General features: G+C 46.3%; 1 protein-coding gene across 1 annotated transcript; it reads right to left on the bottom strand.

Annotated features, from left to right (window-relative positions):
* Nucleotides 1-6,738: 6,738 nt before the first annotated feature.
* On the bottom strand, nt 6,739-18,169 carry LOC149441878 (uncharacterized). Its single transcript, XM_089656839.1, has 3 exons — nt 17,918-18,169; nt 17,613-17,847; nt 6,739-10,303 (listed from the first exon to the last, which is right to left on the bottom strand). The coding sequence occupies exons 1-3, from the start codon at nt 18,167-18,169 to the stop codon at nt 8,886-8,888; spliced, it is 1,905 nt and encodes a 634-aa protein (XP_089512965.1). The 3' UTR covers nt 6,739-8,885.
* Nucleotides 18,170-18,780: the final 611 nt, after the last annotated feature.

The following is an 18,780-nucleotide window of genomic DNA, read 5'->3' on the forward strand; positions in this document are numbered from 1 at the left end:
CTTGTAGCTTCCGATTTCTTAGACTATAGAGATGATTGGCACCACTCTGGTCTCCAATCAGCTCTATGGTCAGCTGGCAGAAACACTGACTGCATTCTCAGGTTCCCCCGATGGCACAGGACTGCCCAAGAAGGCCATGGAAGGCAGCGGGGGAGGGGTGGGCATCATCTCCTGCTGCTTGTTAAAGAAATCCTGCAGCTAATTAGACACTAGGATTGCTTTTACATGAAAGCCAATCGCTGGCTGAAAAAAATGATACCAGGATGAGGCCTGCAGATGTAGGCATCATTCTGGTATAACCATTCAAAGTCCAGTGATGTACCAGTACGTCGCTGGTCCTTGTTGGGTATATACAGTCAGGTTTATAAATATTGGAACATCGACACAATTCTAACATTTTTGGCTCTATACACCACCACAATGGATTTGACATTAAACAAACAAGATGTGCTTTAACTGCAGACTGTCAGCTTTAATTTGAGGGTATTTACATCCAAATCAGGTGAACGGTGTAGGAATTACATATCATCATTGCCAGAAGGTTTGCTGTGTCTCCCAGCACAGTCTCAAGAGCATGGAGGAGATTCCAGGAGACGAGAGCATGGAGGAGATTCCAGGAGACAAGAGCATGGAGGAGATTCCAGGAGACAGGCAGTTACTCTAGGAGGGCTGGACAGGGCCATAGAAGGTCCTTAACCCATCAGCAGGACCGGTATCTGCTCCTTTGTGCAAGGAGGAACAGGATGAGCCCTGCCAGAGCCCTACAAAATGACCTCCAGCAGGCGTGAATATCTCTGACCAAACAATCAGAAACAGACTTCATGAGGGTGGATTGAGGGCCCGACATCCTCTAGTGGGTCCTATGCTCCCTGCTCGGCACCATAGAGCTGGATTGGCATTTGCCATTGAACACCAGAATTGGCAGGTCCACCACTGGCGCCCTGTGCTTTTCACAGATGAGAGCAGGTTCCCCCTGAGCACATGTGACAGACATGACATGAAGTCTGGAGAACCCGTGAAGAAAGTTATGCTGCCCATAACATTGTTCAGCATGACTGTTTTGGTGGTGGGTCAGTGATGGTCTGGGGGGGCATATCCATGGAGGAACATACAGACCTCTACAGGCCAGACAATGGCACCCTGAATGCTATTAGGCCATTGTCAGACCCTATGCTGGTGCAGTGGGTCCTGGGTTCCTCCTGGTGCAGTGGGTCCTGGGTTCCTCCTGGTGCAGTGGGTCCTGGGTTCCTCCTGGTGCAGTGGGTCCTGGGTTCCTCCTGGTGCAGTGGGTCCTGGGTTCCTCCTGGTGCAGACAATGCCCGGCCTCATCTGGGGAGAGTATGCAGGCAGTTCCTGGAGGATGAAGGAATTGACACCATTGAATGGCCACCAAACCTAAATCCAATAGAACACCTCTGGGATGTCATGTTTCGGTCCATCAGACACCGCCAGGTTGCACCTCAGACTGTCCAGGAGCTCAGTGATGCCCTGGTCCAGATCTGGGAGGAAATCCCCCAGGACACCATCCGTGGTCTCATTAGGAGCCTCCCCCAACGTTGTCAGGCATGCATACAAGCACATGGGGGCCATACAAACTACTGAGTATCATTTTGAGTTGCAATTAAATTTCAGCACAATGGACTCGCCTGCTGCATAATTTTTTCACCTTGATTTTCATGGTGTCTGAATTCAGTCCTCTGTAGATCAATCACTTTCATTTCCTTCAAACGATGGGGCGTCCTTACATTGCCCTGTCCATATCAGTATACATATTCAGCAAGAGAGTTTTCCCCATTGAGATCTGATGGGTTTTCAAAGTGTACCTCTCATTTTTTGAGCAGTGTGTGTGTGTATATATATATATATATATATATATATAGCCAAAAGTATTGTATTGGCCCCACTCTCATGTGATTCAGGTGGTCCAATCTCCTCCATGGACACAGGTATATACAATAAAGCCCCTAGGCATGCAGACTGCTTCTACAAACATTGGTGAAAGAATGGGTCGCTCTCAGGAGCTCAGTGACTCCAAGCGTGGTCCCGTGATAGGTGGTCACCTGTGCAATAAGTCCATCTGTGACATTTCCTGGCTACTAAATATTCCACGCTCAGCTGTTAGTGGGATTATAACAAAGTGGAAGCCACTGGGAACAACAGCAACTCAGCCACCAAGTGGTAGGTCACGTCACATGACAGGGCGGGGTCAGCACATGCTGAAGCACACAGTGCGCAGAAGTCACCAACTGTCTGCAGAGTCAATAGCTAAAGACCTCCAAACTTGGTGTGGCCTTCAGATGAGCCCAACAACAGTGCGTAGAGAGCTTCATGGAATGGGTTTCCATGGCCGAGCAGCTGCATCCAAACCTTACATCACCAAGTGCTCCAGGCCCCAGCAGTGCACACCCCCATATTAATATGACACGTGTACTGGTGGTCCAATCAGAACCCTCCAGGCCCCAGCAGTGCACACCCCCAGATTAATACAACACATTTTCTGGTGGCCCAATCAGAACCCTCTATTCCCCAGCAGTGCCCCCAGCCCTGAATTCTCACCAATGGAACTCTCCAGTGAAATCTCCTCTCATCAATTACTAGTCGGATTCTCTCTATTACCTCCTGTATGTACAAAACTCCCCCAAATCTCTCCCCTCCTCACCATCCACTAGAAATTGGAGGAATTGTTTCTTCTTCCTGAAATCCAGACCTAGAGAGGAATAGAAAAGAACCAACAAACCCCACAAAGTCTTTTTATAGAGATTTATTCCATCAAATCCAAACTATTCTACACATATTTATTCCATGGAATATGAAGAGATTTTTCTATCAATAATCCCATCAAATCTGCGTGTTTATTGGACTTTATTCCCAGCAATAATCAATCAGGAATCCATGCCAGCAATCATCAGATCAATAGGAATGTTTCCAATATCCAGTGATCACGGTTTGATCCTCCAACATAACCAGTGCACAGAATGATACATCTATCCCATGAAATGGATCTTATTGATTGGTTGATGTCATTGATTGATCTATTGATTCCCTTCTATGATAGAATAGATTGATTTCTCCATGTATTGATCATCCTCTCCATATATCTCTTCACCTTGTCTAACATCATACAAATCCTGAATGCTATAAATCTCAGTCCTGTCCATGAATTGTATGTGACTCGGGTCTTTATAATACCATATACTGGACTGTTACTTCATTCCCTATTTTTATATCGTCTTCTTACACCTGTCCTGATGAAGTGACACTTTGAAGCCATGAAACGCGTTGATGGTGTATTTTACATTCACTTGTCCAGTAAACTCCGACCTTCTGAAGAAAACATTTCAGAGTTTCCTCCTTTACTATGGGCTCCTCTGCTCACCTCACCCTCATTTTTTCTTGGGGTGAAAGTTCTCCACCGGGAGCCAAATCCTGCTTAGTATATGATGATCCAGAATTCCCCGAAAATTACCAAAACTTTATTCTCCAGGGCCTCTGCTAATAGATGTTTGGGGGTTTATCTCATCTTCAGGCCTAAAATCTGCATTTTCCATGTGTGCAAAATCATGCAGAAACAGCTCTGGCAGTGAGAGGGTTAATGTGGGCTAGATGGGATCCCTCTGCTGGGGTCACACTGTACACATTAGAGCGCCCCCTAGCTGCAGCCTGGTAATAACATTGCTGGGAGGTCTATTCACTGCTACATACTTCCCACCTTTATAGAAACATATAAATGGTTAGCACTTCCTCCTAGAAGAACTGGGGTTGTTGGTTTGAATCCCAACCACTGCCATACCTGCCTGAAGTTTGCATGTTCTCCCTGTGCCTGCATGATCTTTCCCCAGCCTGGACCGGCTGAGTGACGTCAGCTGACAGCGGGCTTCACCTGAAAACGGGTCACAGGAGTTCAGAATGAACTGCACTCCTCTGATCCACAGGAGAAGTACAGACAAAAGAGCTTTGCCTGAACTTCTCCTTCAAAGAATATGTTCCTCCAACATGTCCTATTCCTGATCTGTGCCGGCTGTCCCATGTCCTGGTATGAAGACGTCTCCTCTTCTCTCTGTATTGCTTCCTTTGTGTGAGATCCCCGGTGATCCTGCCAGTCCCTCTGATTTCCTATTAAAACTGACCACACTAGGCATGAGAGCTCAGCGTGGTCAGTTTTGTAGCTGTGCTGGGAGCTCAGTCTTCTCTCCTCCAATCATCAGACTTGTCCTGACATCCCCCCTCCCTGCAGAGCCATTCACTGGGAAGACCAATGAACAGAAGACAAGTGATCACATGAATAGTAGTAGGCAAGATGTCACTTCCTGATATCATTGCTTACTACTAGTGAAATCTGTGAATGATCACCGAGGTCACATGGTACAGGGCTAGTCCCAACAGACTTGACCAATCACAGCTCTCACAGTATTTCTCAATGTGTTGGAATTTAAGAGTTGTGAAAAAACTCTATTAGTATTCCTGTACTAGTAGATGGTTGTGGGAAGAAATCCTTTTGGAAGCCAGTTAGGAAAAAGCAGTGTGACTTTATTTGATCACACACCAAAAAATACAAAGTCAATATAAAAACAGTAAATTTAGATACAAAAAGATATGTAGCTTAAAATGAAATAAAAATAAAGAATATTTGTTGCTTGTTCCTTAGATATAAGAAGAAAGATGTAGTTCCTTTGTTCAGCTGAGAAGGATCCTGGCCTAGACATGCTCCTAAGAAGTGGCCATGTGTTGTCCTTTGTTCAAGCATGCCATGTGCTCCTTTGTGTGTCTGAAGTGTAGGTATGTCTGAATGAAGTGAAGAGAAGAAGTCAGCAAGTGACTGTGTTCCTTGAATGTCTTACGTACTTAACCCCTTCCATACCTTGCAATTTTCCCCCTTCCTGCCCAGGCCATTTTTCAGGTTTCAGCGCTCTCACACTTTGAATGACAATTGCGCAGTCATACAACATTGTACCCAAACTAAAATTTTATCATTTTCTTCACACAACTAGAGCTTTCTTTTGGTGGTATTTAATCACCGCTGGGGTTTTTATTTTTTGCTAAATTAACAAAAAAAGGCCAAAAATGTTGAAAAAAATACACGTTTTTCTTTGTTTCCGTTATAAAAATTTACAAATAAATAATTGTTCTTCATACATTTAGGCCGAGATGTATTCTGCTACATGTCTTTGGTGAAAATAACCCAAATTAGGATGTATTATTTAGTTTGTAGGAAAGTTATAGAGTTCACAAACTATGGTATAGATCTGAATATTGATCAATCCTGAACTACTGACAGCCAATCTAATTTCTTGAGGTCCAAGAATGTCAGAACAGTACAGATATCCCCCAAATGACCCCTTTTTGCAGAGTAGACAGTCCGACGTACTTCATAAGAGGCATGGCGAGTTTTTTGAAGTTGTATTTTTTTTGTCATAATTTTTCGGAAAATGAAAAAATTAAAAAAATTATTTTCACTATTTTTTTTTACATCCTGTCACCAGTGCAGTACAGCGTCATCATATAACTGGCATGGCGGTGATCAGGGACACTGACTGGTGACAGTATGAAAAAAAAAAATATATTTTTTTTTTTTTATTTTTTTTTATTTTACCATAGTAACATTGTACTACTTTGGGGAAGTGATCAGTATTTTTTTTTTTTTTTTACACAATTTGCTTATAGCAAAGAAATACTTTGCTATAAGCAAGCATTTACCTGAATGAAATCGATTCATTCAGCTTTTTTTTTTTTTGTGCTTAGCTGTGATTTGATCACATCTAATCACATGACATGTGCATGTGATTAGCTGTGAGCATTCACAGCTAGGCACTAGTATACAATGGATGGCATCATGAATGAAGCCATCCATTGTATACAACTGTCATGTGACCTGCTGTGATTGGTCACAGCAGGTCACATGGTACCAGCAACGGAGCCGGTACTCGGATCTGTCATCGGCCGTGTCCGAGGTACACGCCCGGTGACAGATCGAGCCGCTGCGCCGCTCTGCATTAGCGCAAACGGCGCATGTGCGGGAGCACGCCAAATGGCGTGCACCCGGAGTGGAGAAGCAACTTTGAAGCCGCCAAACGGCCATTGGCCGGGCGGCAAATGGTTAAAATGCACAAGGAACTAAGTCCTCCCATTATCCTTTGTTTCAAATTCAGGGGCTCCTTAACCCCTCCCCTGGTCACCTCCCAATGTAGCAACCCACGTGTTTCTATTCAATCTACTAACCAATTACCATGACTGACAGGGACCCTCTAAGAAGAGATCTCTGAAGTTCTTATGTTACATACAGCTGTCTGAATACGTGATTTATGAATACAATTTAAACTCTCAGACTCATTATATGAATTCAAAATAAGATATACATTACATACTATTCTAAAGAAAACATAAATGTAAACCTCTCCTAATTACCTAACCCAGACACAAATAATTCACATCTGTTACCACTCAATGTCAAAACCTCACATTCACATCCAATTAAGAGGGTATATTCTCTGCCAGGCATATCTCACAACTTATATAGATATTAAAAATGAATATTACACAATGGCTGCAGGAATGCAGCCGGAGAGAAGGAGAAATTATTGCTTTTAAAGTCTTTATGGGTGTAAAAAAAACATAAATAATAATATAAAAAAAAATAAAAATGTAAAAATATTTTTTTTAAATTATAATTTTTAGTTATAAACTAATTTGGGTTATTTTTTTTTTTTACTAATAAGATATCTGAATACTTTTTGGCCAAGATTTATGAAGAAATATTATTTATTTGCAACATTTGTGGACATTTTCATTTATATAGCAAAAAAAAAATTCCAGCGGTGAATAAATACCACCAAAATAAAGTTTTATAGGTCTCAGAGTGCGGGAGTGTGACCTCAGAGTGTGGTAGTGTGACCTCAGAGTGCGGGAGTGTGACCTCAGAGTGCGGGAGTATGACCTCAGAGTGCGGGAGTGTGAACTCAGAGTGAGGGAGAATGGCCTCAGAGTGTGGGAGTGTGACCTCAGAGTGAGGGAGAATGGCATCAGAGTGCGGGAGCGTGACCTCAGAGTGTGGGAGCGTGACCTCAGAGTGCGGGAGTGTGACCTCAGAGTGCGGGAGTGTGACCTCAGAGTGCGGGAGTGTGACCTCAGGGTGCGGGAGTGTGACCTCAGGGTGCGGGAGTGTGACCTCAGGGTGCGGGAGTGTGACCTCAGAGTGAGGGAGAATGGCATCAGAGTGTGGGAGTGTGAACTCAGAGTGCAGGAGTGTGACCTCAGAGTGCGGGAGTGTGACCTCAGAGTGCAGGAGTATGACCTCAGGGTGCGGGAGTATGACCTAAGAGTGCGGGAGTGTGACCTCAGAGTGCGGGAGTGTGACCTCATGGTGCGGGAGTGTGACCTCAGGGTGCAGGAGTGTGACCTCAGAGTGCAGGAGTGTGACCTCAGAGTGCAGGAGTATGACCTCACGGTGCGAGAGTATGACCTAAGAGTGCGGGAGTGTGACCTCAGGGTGCGGGAGTGTGACCTCAGAGTGCGGGAGTGTGACCTCAGAGTGCGGGAGTGTGACCTCAGAGTGCGGGAGTATGACCTCAGAGTGCAGGAGTATGACCTCAGGGTGTGGGAGCGTGACCTAAGAGTGCGGGAGCGTGACCTCAGAGTGCGGGAGTGTGACCTCAGAGTGCGGGAGTGTGACCTCATTGTGTGGGAGTATGACCTCAGAGTGAAGAAGTGTGACCTCATTGTGCAGGAGTGTGACCTCACGGTGCGGGAGTGTGACCTCAGGGTGCGGGAGTGTGATCTCAGAGTGCAGGAGTATGACCTCAGAGTGCGGGAGTGTGACCTCAGAGTGCGGGAGTGTGACCTCAGAGTGCGGGAGTGTGACCTCAGAGTGCGGGAGTGTGACCTCAGGGATTAGTATGGGGGCGTGTCTGATGAAGGAAACCAAGGGCTCTATTTATAGAACATTCATTGGACCAATGAGACAATCATTCCTCAGGCTGTGACAACATCCAGCCCTATGTTAAGTAACACAATGATTTCCTATGATCGCCGGCTCCATCTAGTGGCCACAATGAGGTGATTTTTCTGAAATATCTCCATCAGTAAAACTAGCCCAATATGATATTATAGCCACTAGATGGAGCCAATGATCATAAGAAATAAAATACGGCCAAAACTCCTCCCAGCTGGAGAATGCCGGTCACATCCGTTCAACATTGTTCTCCATAGACCTCCAAGTGTTTGTGAAATCTCCCACCACAAAATGTACTCAGCCAATCACAGGGCAGGACTCCATTTTTATTCTTCTCCTGCCATCAATGGCCAACCCGGTCCCACACTTCATCCATGTCTTTGGGGACCTCTGATCTCCTTATGGACTGTTTCTTCCATGATGAAGATCAGCAATGGAATATATCTGATGTGTATATCAGGGTGTGCTTCTTCCCCACATGAGAGCTGGGATGTCCAGCAACATTCATCTAGAAGACATTTCCCGCACTCAAGGCACCAATACACCTCCAGGGTTGTGTGGGATCCCTGATGTACATGAAGACAGTGAGGAACATTTCCTTCATTTAGGACAGGAAAGTGTGAGCTCTCTGATGCTTGTAAAGTTTGGACTTCTCTGAAAAACATTTCCCACACTTAGGACAGGAATATGGCTTCTCCCTCGGATGACAGCTCTGATGTATGGAAAGATGGGATTCACTAAACAACATTTCCCGCACTCAGAACAGGAATATGGCTTCTCCCCTGTGCGAGATCTCTGATGTTCGTAAAGATTAGACTTATCTGAAAAACATTTCCCACACTCAGGACAGGAATATGGCTTCTCCCTCCTGTGAGAAAACCGATGGAAAGACTGGACTTGCATGAAAAACTTTTCCTGCACTCAGGACAGGTGAAAGGATTTAGACTCTTTTCCTTTTCTCCTGTGTGAGATCTCTGATGTTTGTGCAGCCTGGACTTCTCTGAAAAACATTTCCTGCACTCAGGACAGGAACATGGCTTCTCCCCGTGTGAGAAATCTGATGTCTGACAAGTTTTGCTTTTTTTACAAAACATTTCCCGCACTCAGGACAGGAATATGGCTTCTCCCCCCTGTGAGAAATCTGATGTCTGATAAGTTTTGATTTTTCTACAAAACATTTCCCGCACTCAGGACAGGAATATGGCTTCTCCCCCCTGTGAGATTTCTGATGGCTGTTAAGATTGGACTTTACTGAAAAACATTTCCCGCACTCAGAACAAGAATACGGCTTCTCCCCTGTGTGAGATCTCTGATGTTTGAGCAGACTGTTGTTCTCCGAAAAAAATTTCCTGCACTCAGGACAGAAATATGGCTTTTCCCCCGTGTGAGAAATCTGATGTATGGAAAGATGGAACTTCCTTGAAAAACATTTCCCGCACTCAGAACAGGAATACGGTTTTTCCCCCGTGTGAGATCTCTGATGTTCGTGCAGACTGGACTTCTCTGAAAAACATTTCCCGCACTCAGGACAGGAATATGGCTTCTCCCCTGTGTGAGATCTCTGATGTTTGACAAGTTTTGATTTTTTTACAAAACATTTCCCACACTCAAGACAGGAATATGGCTTCTCCCCCCTGTGAGAAATCTGATGTCTGATAAGTGTTGATTTTTCTACAAAACATTTCCCGCACTCCAGACAGGAGTAAGGCTTTTCCCCCCTGTGAGATTTCTGATGGCGGTTAAGATTGGACTTTACTGAAAAACATTTCCCACACTCAGAACAAGAATACGGCTTCTCCCCTGTGTGAGATCTCTGATGTGTGTGCAGACTGGACTTTCTTGAAAAACATTTCCTGCACTCAGGACAGGAATATGGCTTCTCCCCCGTGTGAGAAATCTGATGTATGGAAAGATGGAACTTCCTTGAAAAACATTTGCTGCACTCAGGACAGGAATACGGCTTTTCTCCTGTGTGAGATCTCTGATGTTTGTGCAGATGGCTGTAAAGATTGGACTTCACTGAAAAACATTTCCCGCACTCAGGACAGGAATACGGCTTTTCCCCCGTGTGAGATCTTTTATGCACATTAAGATGGAATTTAGAAAAGAACCTCTTCCCGCACTCAGTACAGGAGAAGCTCTTCCCTGTTGGAAGGCCGGCCCGGTCCCGCACAGTCTGAGGTTCCTCAGGATACGAGGAATCCGATGGTCCATCTACACTGGGTGGTGCCGGATGGACATTGGAGGGAGCCGGGTTTTCTCCTGGACTATACTGTGTGATGTCCTCATCTTCTACTTTCCAGTCTGGAGACAAAGTGAGACAATCCTCGGAGGTTTTCCTCATCTCCCGGCCATGGACTAAAATACAAAGACAAAGAGGATTACTAGACAGGAGCTGATTGGTTCCCCCAAACCAGGACTCCGCCCACATCAGGCAGCTTGGTCTCTGAGGAGCTTACAATTCCACCCTCAAGGGAACTAGGAAATGGCTCCTCTGATCTCCTACCAGGTCATTTCTTTATTCATGGACCTTAGTCAGAGAGTGAGGAAACAACCAGAACTGTCTTTTATAGGAGGGACAGTGATGAAGGGATTATAGGATGAGGGTCCCCACCCCCTCTATCACTCATCGCCATCTTCCCAACACAAGAAGTACTGCTCTTCCTTATTTACTCCATGATTTAGTCATGAAGAACAGCGGGGCTGAGCCCCACCAGAGGTCAGAGAGTGAGGATGGGGGGAGAACAACCAAGATGAAGACTGGACTGATCCTGAAGACCACCATCATTGGGGTATTGACTCCTCCCTCAGGAGGAGCAGGAGGTCGTGGGAGGAGCGGAGAGGACGGTTTGGGTGATATTTGGAGACAAGATCGGTGATGTAACTTGGGACAGAGTTATAAATGGCTTTATATGCTATTAATGTTTTGACTTTTATTCGTTGGGCAATGTGATTGGCAGAGGGTTGGAGGACACTGAATGCAAGCCAGTGGAGGGATTGGCAGAGAGGGGTGGAGGACACTGAATGGAGAACAGTGGAGGGATTGGCAGAGAGGGGTGGAGGACACTGAATGGAAGCCAGTGGAGGAATTGGCAGAGAGGGGTGGAGGACATTGAATGGAGGCCAGTGGAGGGATTGACAGAGAGGGGTGGAGCATACTGAATGGAGGAAAGTGGAGGGATTGGCAGAGAGGGGTGGAGGACACTGAATGGAAGCCAGTGGAGGGATTGGCATAGAGGGGTGGAGGACACTGAGTGGAGGCCAGTGGAGGGATTGGCATAGAGGGGTGGAGGACACTGAGTGGAGGCCAGTGGAGGGATTGGCAGAGAGGGGTGGCTGATACAGGACGGTTAGTAAGGTGGATGAGTCTGGCAGCATCATTCATGATAGACTGAAGAGGGGATAGCCTGCGATGAGGTAGGCCAATGAGGAGGGAGTTACAATAGTCAAGGTGAGAGATAAGAGTAGTTCAGGATCAGGATGAACCAATATTGGTGTAGAAATGAAAAATAAACTTTAGCTTACTAGAAGCAGTGTGTGCCTCAGGTGACCATACAAAGGGCACTCCTTTCTTTGTCAGCTCTGTAATTGGTGCGATTACCTTAGAGATGTTTCTTATGAATTTCCTGTAAGTTGGCAAATCCAACAAATTGTATTTCCTTCATGTTTCCAGGTACAGGACAATCCACCACTGCCTTGATCTTCTCGGGATCCATGTTCACTCCTTCTGAAGAGATAATAAATCCCTGGATCTGGGTTTGTTCAAACTCACATTTCTCCAGTTTGAAGTCGGTTCTTCCTTAATCTTTCGAATACAGTGCAGACACGCTTGAGATGGTCCTCCAAGTTATCGGGAAGGATGAGAATATCATCCAGATATGCAATAACAAACTGGTCCAACAGACGTCAAAACACATCATTGATGAAGTGCTGAAAAGTCGCGGGAGCGTTGCATAGGCCAAAAGGAATAACTAGGGACTGGAAGTGCCCATATCTGGTTCTAAAGGTGGCTTTCCATTTGTCTCCTTGATGAATGTATACAAGGTTATATGCCCCCCGTAAGTCAGGTTTTGTAAAGACTTTGGCAGAGCGGAGTCTTTCCAGAATTTCAATGATTAATGGGAGTAAAAGTTTTAATAGTGATTTATTCTAGTCCCTGAAATCGATGCATGGACGCAAAGTGCAATCCTTTTTCTCAACAAAGAACAGGGCTGCCCCTGCAGGAGATGTTGAGGGTCTGATAAAGCCCTTCTCAAATTCTCATCAAGCCACTCCCTGAGCACCTTTAATTCAGGTTCTGACAGATTGAAAAGGCGGCTGAATGGTATTTCTGACCCTGGAAGCTCAATGGGACAATCGTAAGGGTGAGGAGGAGGTAATTGATTGTCATTCTTTTTATCATGGATATCTCGGAACTCATAGTATTGTGGAGGCAGGTTGTCATATGACTGGGTAGTTACCACATCAACTTGTGATTCCCTGATTGGTAGAAAACTTGTACAACATGGTTCCCTACAATGCTCCTTGCAATGAGGGGACATAAAATGTATAGTCCGTTCTCCCCAATTGGTGGAGGTGTTATGGGTAGAAAATCAAGGAATGCCCAAGATGACAGGAAATTTAGGGGATTTAATCAGCTGAGAGCTGATGGTCTCATAATGGTCAGCCTCAAATTAGAGTACCAGGGGAACCGTTTCATGGGAAACACCAGTCCTAAAGGTGAACCATCAACCGTCTCCATATCAATGGGGCAGATTTGTTTCTTGGGAGATTATTGTTGTTGTGGGCAAACAACTCTATGTCCATAAAGTTCCACCCGACCCCGGAGTCCAGCATAGCAGAACATGGGATTTCATGGCCCTCAGTGATAAGAATGATAGGGACAACAAAATGAGACTGCATAGAATCAACTTTTATGTCTTCATAAATCAATGGGGAGATAGACTGGTAATGGAGTTTATTTGTTCAGGCACTATACTTGGGGATTTCAACATCCCTGTCAACATTGACAACCCGGCCACATCCCAACTCCTCCACTTAACCTCCTCCTTTGCACTTACACAATGCATACAATCCACCACCCACTCCAACGGTAAAATCCTTGGTCTTGTCTTCTCCAACCGCTGCGCTCCCCACAACCTCAAACACCCCCTTCCCTCTCTCTGACCACAACCTTATCACCTTCTCTATCTCCTCATCCTCCAACGCCTACCCCTCTAAATGTCACACTACTACCAGTCGTAACCTCCGCAACCTGAACCCTGCCCCCCTCCATTCTGCAGCTGATCAACTTCATGACAGCATCCTCCCCGTCCTGCCTTTTCCTGGCTATAACAACGCGCTGTCAACAGCCCTTGACTCACTAGCGCCTTTAACCACACGAAACATCAGACCCCGACCGCTCCAGCCCTGGCAGACTTATCACATCAAAACTCTCAAATGACACAGTCGTGCCCTGAAGCGACTATGGAGCAAAACCAGATCCCAACAAGCCTTCACCCGCTACAAATCTGCCTTCCACACCTACACCTCCTCCCTCCATACTGCCAAACAAGCCTACTTTCTGACCCTCATCAAGGCCCTCTCCTCCAATCCTCGCCGACTCTTCTCCACCTTCAACTCTCTACTCTCGCCACCCCCACCTCACTCACCGCTCTTGAGATTGCCAATCACTTAAAAAACAAGATTGACACAATTCGCAAGGACATTGCCGCAGCTCACACTCCCCCCAAACCCGTCCCCTCTCACACAGCAACCCCCTCATCACCCCTCTCCCTCAACATAACTCCGCAGAGACTTCATCGCTGCTCAAACTCCCTCCAACCCTGTCCCCTCTCACACAGCTACCCCCTCATCACCCCTCCCCCAAGGCCCCACCAGTGCTCTGACCTCCACCCCACCCAACATTCCTCACACTGAAGCCCCCTCAACACTCCACACCTTCGACCTTACTACCATCAAGGTCTCCAAGATCCTCTCTGATGCCCGCCTCACCACCTGCCCCCTCGACCATATCCCCTCACAACTCCTATGACCTCCCTCCCCCTCCATCCTACGCTCTCTCACCCACATCTTTAATCTCTCCCTCTCTTCCAGTGCATTCCCCTCCCCTCTGAAACATGCACACATCACCCCCATACTTAAAAAGCGCTCCCTGGACCCCAATGACCCGAACAACCTCAGACCCATCTCCCTGCTCCCATTCACATCCAAACTCTTTGAGCGCTTAGTCTACACCCGCCTATGCTCTCACCTCAACAACAACAACCTCCTCGATCCCCTACAGTCCGGCTTCCGTCCCCTACACTCCACCAAAACTGCCTTACTCAAACTCTCCAACGACCTGCTAACCGCCAAAGCTAATGGCCACTATTCAGTGCTCCTTCTCCTCAACCTCTCTGCGGCCTTCGACACAGTCGACCACCCCCTCCTCCTCAAAAAACTACACTCCCTCGGCCTCAGAGATTCCGCTCTCTCCTGGCTCTCATCCTACCACAACGCTCTTCCAGCATTACCTATAATGCTACCACCTCCCCCTCACTCCCCCTCTCTGTTGGGGTCCCTCAAGGCTCCGTCCTCGGGCCCCTTCTCTTCTCCATCTACACCTCCTCCCTTGGCAAACTCATACACTCTCACGGCTTCAACTACCACCTCTATGCCGACGACACACAAATCTATCTCTCAACCCCCCACCTCACCCCCTCTGTCTCTGCCCGAATCACACACCTACTGAGCAACATATCAGACTGGATGTCGCTCCACTTCCTTAAACTGAACCTCTCCAAAACCGAGCTCCTAATCTTCCCCCCAGCCCGGACACCACCCCCCATTGACTTCTCCATCACGTCCAACAATGCCACTATCTGGCCCACCCTGCAGGCCAGAGTACTTGGTGTCATTCTGGACTCCAACCTATTCTTCCAGCCCCAAGTCCAATCTTTAACAAACTCATGCAGACTCAACCTCCGCAACATCGCCAAAATCCGCACGTTCCTAACCCCAGAAACCACTAAACAGCTCATCCACTCCCTCATCATATCACGACTCGACTACTGCAACTCCCTCCTCACTGGCCTGCCTCGCCGCTGGCTATCCCCACTTCAGTCCATCCTGAATACGGCAGCCAGACTCATTCACCTTACCAACAGCTCCATCTCCGCCACCCCCCTCTGCCAATCCCTCCACTGGCTTCCGATTGCCCAACAGATCAAATTCAAAATCCTAACACTGACGTACAAAGCTGTCCACAATACTGCCCCAAGTTACATCACTGACCTAATATCCAAGTACCACCCAATACACACACTCCGCTCCTCACAAGACCTCCTTCTCTCTAGTTCCCTGGTCTCCTCCTTCCATGCCCGCCTCCAAGATTTCTCCAGGGTGTCACCCATCCTCTGGAACTCCCTGCCCCAACCCATCAGACTATCACCTACTCTCCTCTCCTTTAGGCGCACCCTGAAAACCCATCTCTTCAGGGAAGCCTACCCCACCCCCTGCTAACTTGCCAACCTCCTCCACTCTTCCTACCACTCCATCCCCCACAGCTATCTCCTCCTGTACCACCATCCCTTCCCTCCTAGATTGTAAGCGCGAAAGAGCAGGGCCCTCGATCCCCTCATGTTTTGCATTGTATTGGTATTGTTCTGTCACATGTTCTGTCTCCCATTGTAATGTACAGCGCTGAGCGAACTATCGGCGCTTTATAAATACTGTATAATAATAATAATATACTATCAATCGCAGCAATTGTTCTTTTAACTTTGCTGTGACAATTAACTGTGTAATGTCCAGAGTCCCCACAATACAGACATAAGTTCTCCAAACGTCTTCTCTTTCTTTTGAGTAGAATTGGATTATTTAATAGCATCTACCGGCATAGGTTGGATGTGTTAGAATCTGGGGAAACTTTTAGATCCTTCTGAATGAACTGATTAGTAGAGAAACGTATGTCACCATTACTTCCAAACATTCCCGGTCTCTCCTTCCTCCTTTCTGTATGTCTCTGATCAATTCAGATGCATAATTGGATGAAAGCTTCCAGATCATTAGGAGTCTCTACTCTGGTGAGCTCATCATTTACCTGTTCAGAGAGCCCTTGGCGGAACTGATTCTTTTGTGCTACTGGGTTCCAGGTGGTATCTGAGATCAATCATCAGAATTCAGCTGTGTACTCAGAAACAGAGCGTCTACCCTGCAGTAAACTATGCAGCTTTGCTTCAGCAGTAGCACAATGGTTGGGATCCTCAAAGACCTGGTTCAATGTGGTCTTGTTCTATATGGGGAGAGGACCAAGCTAGGGCTTCCTCAGTCAGGAGGTTTATAACAAACAATACTTTCTATTTCTCAGAATTAAATGCAGCAGGTTGCATCTGGAAAAAAATGTGGCATTGGTTAAGGAAACCTCTGTAATGGCGGCGGTCTCCATTGAACTTGACTGACAGAGGCATGCCTGTGTTAGCAACATCGCGGGAACATAAGTCCAGCAATCGTCTTTGCAGAGCATGGATTTCCTCCTGTTGCCCCTTTAACACACTTTCCAGAACATTTTTCTTGGTAGGTAACACCGAACTCTTGCAGTTCTGAAAGTTGCTGCCTGAAAGCAGCCACGGTATTTGCTATAGCAGCCTCCATGTTTGGGTCAGATTTTCCTGTGCTGGTCAGAGGTCAGGCTCAGAGACCAGTAGATATAGCAGAAGACCAGCCAACAGGATAGGTATACAGGCAGGTCACCCTGACAGATGACATGGGCTCACCTGAGGTGCGGGGTCTAAGCACTAACCAGTATCACCAGAGCTCCAGATGGTGGGTATGGGTTTTGCTGCGTGTTAGTACCAGGTCACAGTAGTAGTAGTCAATAAACAAGCCAAGGGTCAGTAACAAGTGGTTGCAGGTTGGGATGAAGCAGAATCATAGTCCAGAAACAAGCCAAAGGTCAATAGCAAAGCTACAGACGGTAGCAGGAGAGATAAGAGCAAGATATTGGATGGAGAAGGCACAAAAATCTGCCAACCAGGAAGTGCAGAGACATGGCTTAAATCAGGAAGTTCATGGGAGGAGCAAAGAGTTCAAGGCTCAGCAGAAAACACAGCAATGGATAAGCAGAGTGCCGTCCATTATATCAGGTAGCTCAGTGAGAAGAGTTTCTGCCAGATACAGTAGAGGTCCTGGGTTCAAGTCTAGGCTCTGACAGGTGTCTACGTTGAGCAGAGTCAATGAATGAATATTTAGCTGAACCCCAGAACCTCCATAAATCCAGTCTAGATACATAAATTGTGTCTGCAGCACAGAGAAGGAAGATTATCTGAGAGAAATCCAGGAATACAGGACGGGGAACACAGCTCAGGAAAGTGACCAGGGGATTACAGGCTGATATCACCCAGTCCCCGCCCTACTCTGGACCAATCAGTGAGCAGTATGGGTGGAGGAATGGATTTAGTGTTCATGACCCACCTGTGCTGATCTCTGTAGGAGTGTCCTCCTCTATAAATGTCCCCGTTATTCCATCCTCCTCCATAGACTGCTGATCATCCCTCACATACGCCTCTTCTTCTTCTGATTTAACCTCAACTTTTATATCGATTAAATCTTCACCCTAAAATAAGAGAAAATAATATCTGTAAAATATAAACTAACATGAAAAATCCACAAATTGTCTCCACAAGACCATGCTCTAGATGCTCCATCCCACCAACCTTGTAATAGTGAGGGATGGTGTGACCTTCCTGTGTGGAATCCTGGGAATACAGAGGACGGGGACATCTCTCTGGTGGGTTCCTGGTATTAGGTGGCTCCATCATATCCTTGTGTCCTTCTGAAAACTCCTCCATCACTCCATACTCCTCATCCTCCTGTTTATACTCTTCTTTAACATCAATATTATCATCCCCGAGGATTCCACTCTGAAATAAATAAATTATTGTAACAAACAAACCTGTTTATAAAGCAGAACTTCAGTTGTCAATCATCTACCTGATGATGGTGAGGGATGGTGTGACCTTCCTGTGTTGAATCCCAGGAATACAGAGGACGGGGACATCTCTCTGGTGGGTTCCTGTAGCTGGATAACTCCACCATGGTGTCCTGGTACAGTTCTTTGTGTTCTTTAGGGATATGTGACTCCTCCATCCCCCCATCCTCATCCTCCTCCTCTTTTATCTCTTCTTTAACCTCAACTTTAGGATCTCTCAGGTTTCCACTCTGAATATATAATAAAAATGTCATCAATGGAAACAATGAAGATAATGTACAGATCCTAATGATACTATCAGTGATTGTTCCTCATCTACCTGATGATGGTGAGGGATGGTGTGACCTTCCTGTGTGGAATCCCGGGAATACAGAGGACGGGGACATCTCTCTGGTGGGTTCCTGGTATTAGGTGGCTCCATCATATCCTTGTGTCCTTCTGAAAACTCCTCCATCACTCCATACTCCTCATCCTCCTCTTTATACTCTTCTTTAACATCAATATTATCATCCCCGAGGATTCCACTCTGAAAGATATAATAAAACATTCATTGTAACAAACATGCTGTGTATAAATCACAACTACCAATAATTTTGGTTAATCTATATGTCCTATGACATCACACTGACCTCATAGCTCCTCCTCCTAATGTCCCTTCATCTAGAGTCAAAGAATCCTATTACAGATAGACTCTGGATGGAGGGACATTTGGACGGGGAGATTTGAGGGGTCCTCTATATGAGGCTCCCATACAAACCAAATCCTTGTTCCTGGGTGCGTCCTACCTCTCCTAAACTGAAGAGTGACCTTTGACCTTTACCATCCAGAAATCTGTCCGGAATCTGTGGAAGTAAGCTGTCATGTG

This window comes from Staurois parvus, unplaced genomic scaffold, assembly GCF_062004578.1.
Source record: "Staurois parvus isolate SC_StPar_1 unplaced genomic scaffold, SC_StPar_1.0 ptg000941l, whole genome shotgun sequence".
Taxonomy (NCBI): domain Eukaryota; kingdom Metazoa; phylum Chordata; class Amphibia; order Anura; family Ranidae; genus Staurois; species Staurois parvus.

Excerpts from the sequence above, each read along its gene's own strand:
- LOC149441878 (XM_089656839.1), bottom strand. The coding sequence starts at position 18,169 with ATGACATTTTTATTATATATTCAGAGTGGAAACCTGAGAGATCCTAAA. Across the intron at positions 17,848-17,917 it reads CCATCCCTCACCATCATCAG|AGTGGAATCCTCGGGGATGA; the intron begins GTAGATGATTGA and ends TATTTATTTCAG. Across the intron at positions 10,304-17,612 it reads GATGGAGCATCTAGAGCATG|TCCATGGCCGGGAGATGAGG; the intron begins GTCTTGTGGAGA and ends TTTGTATTTTAG.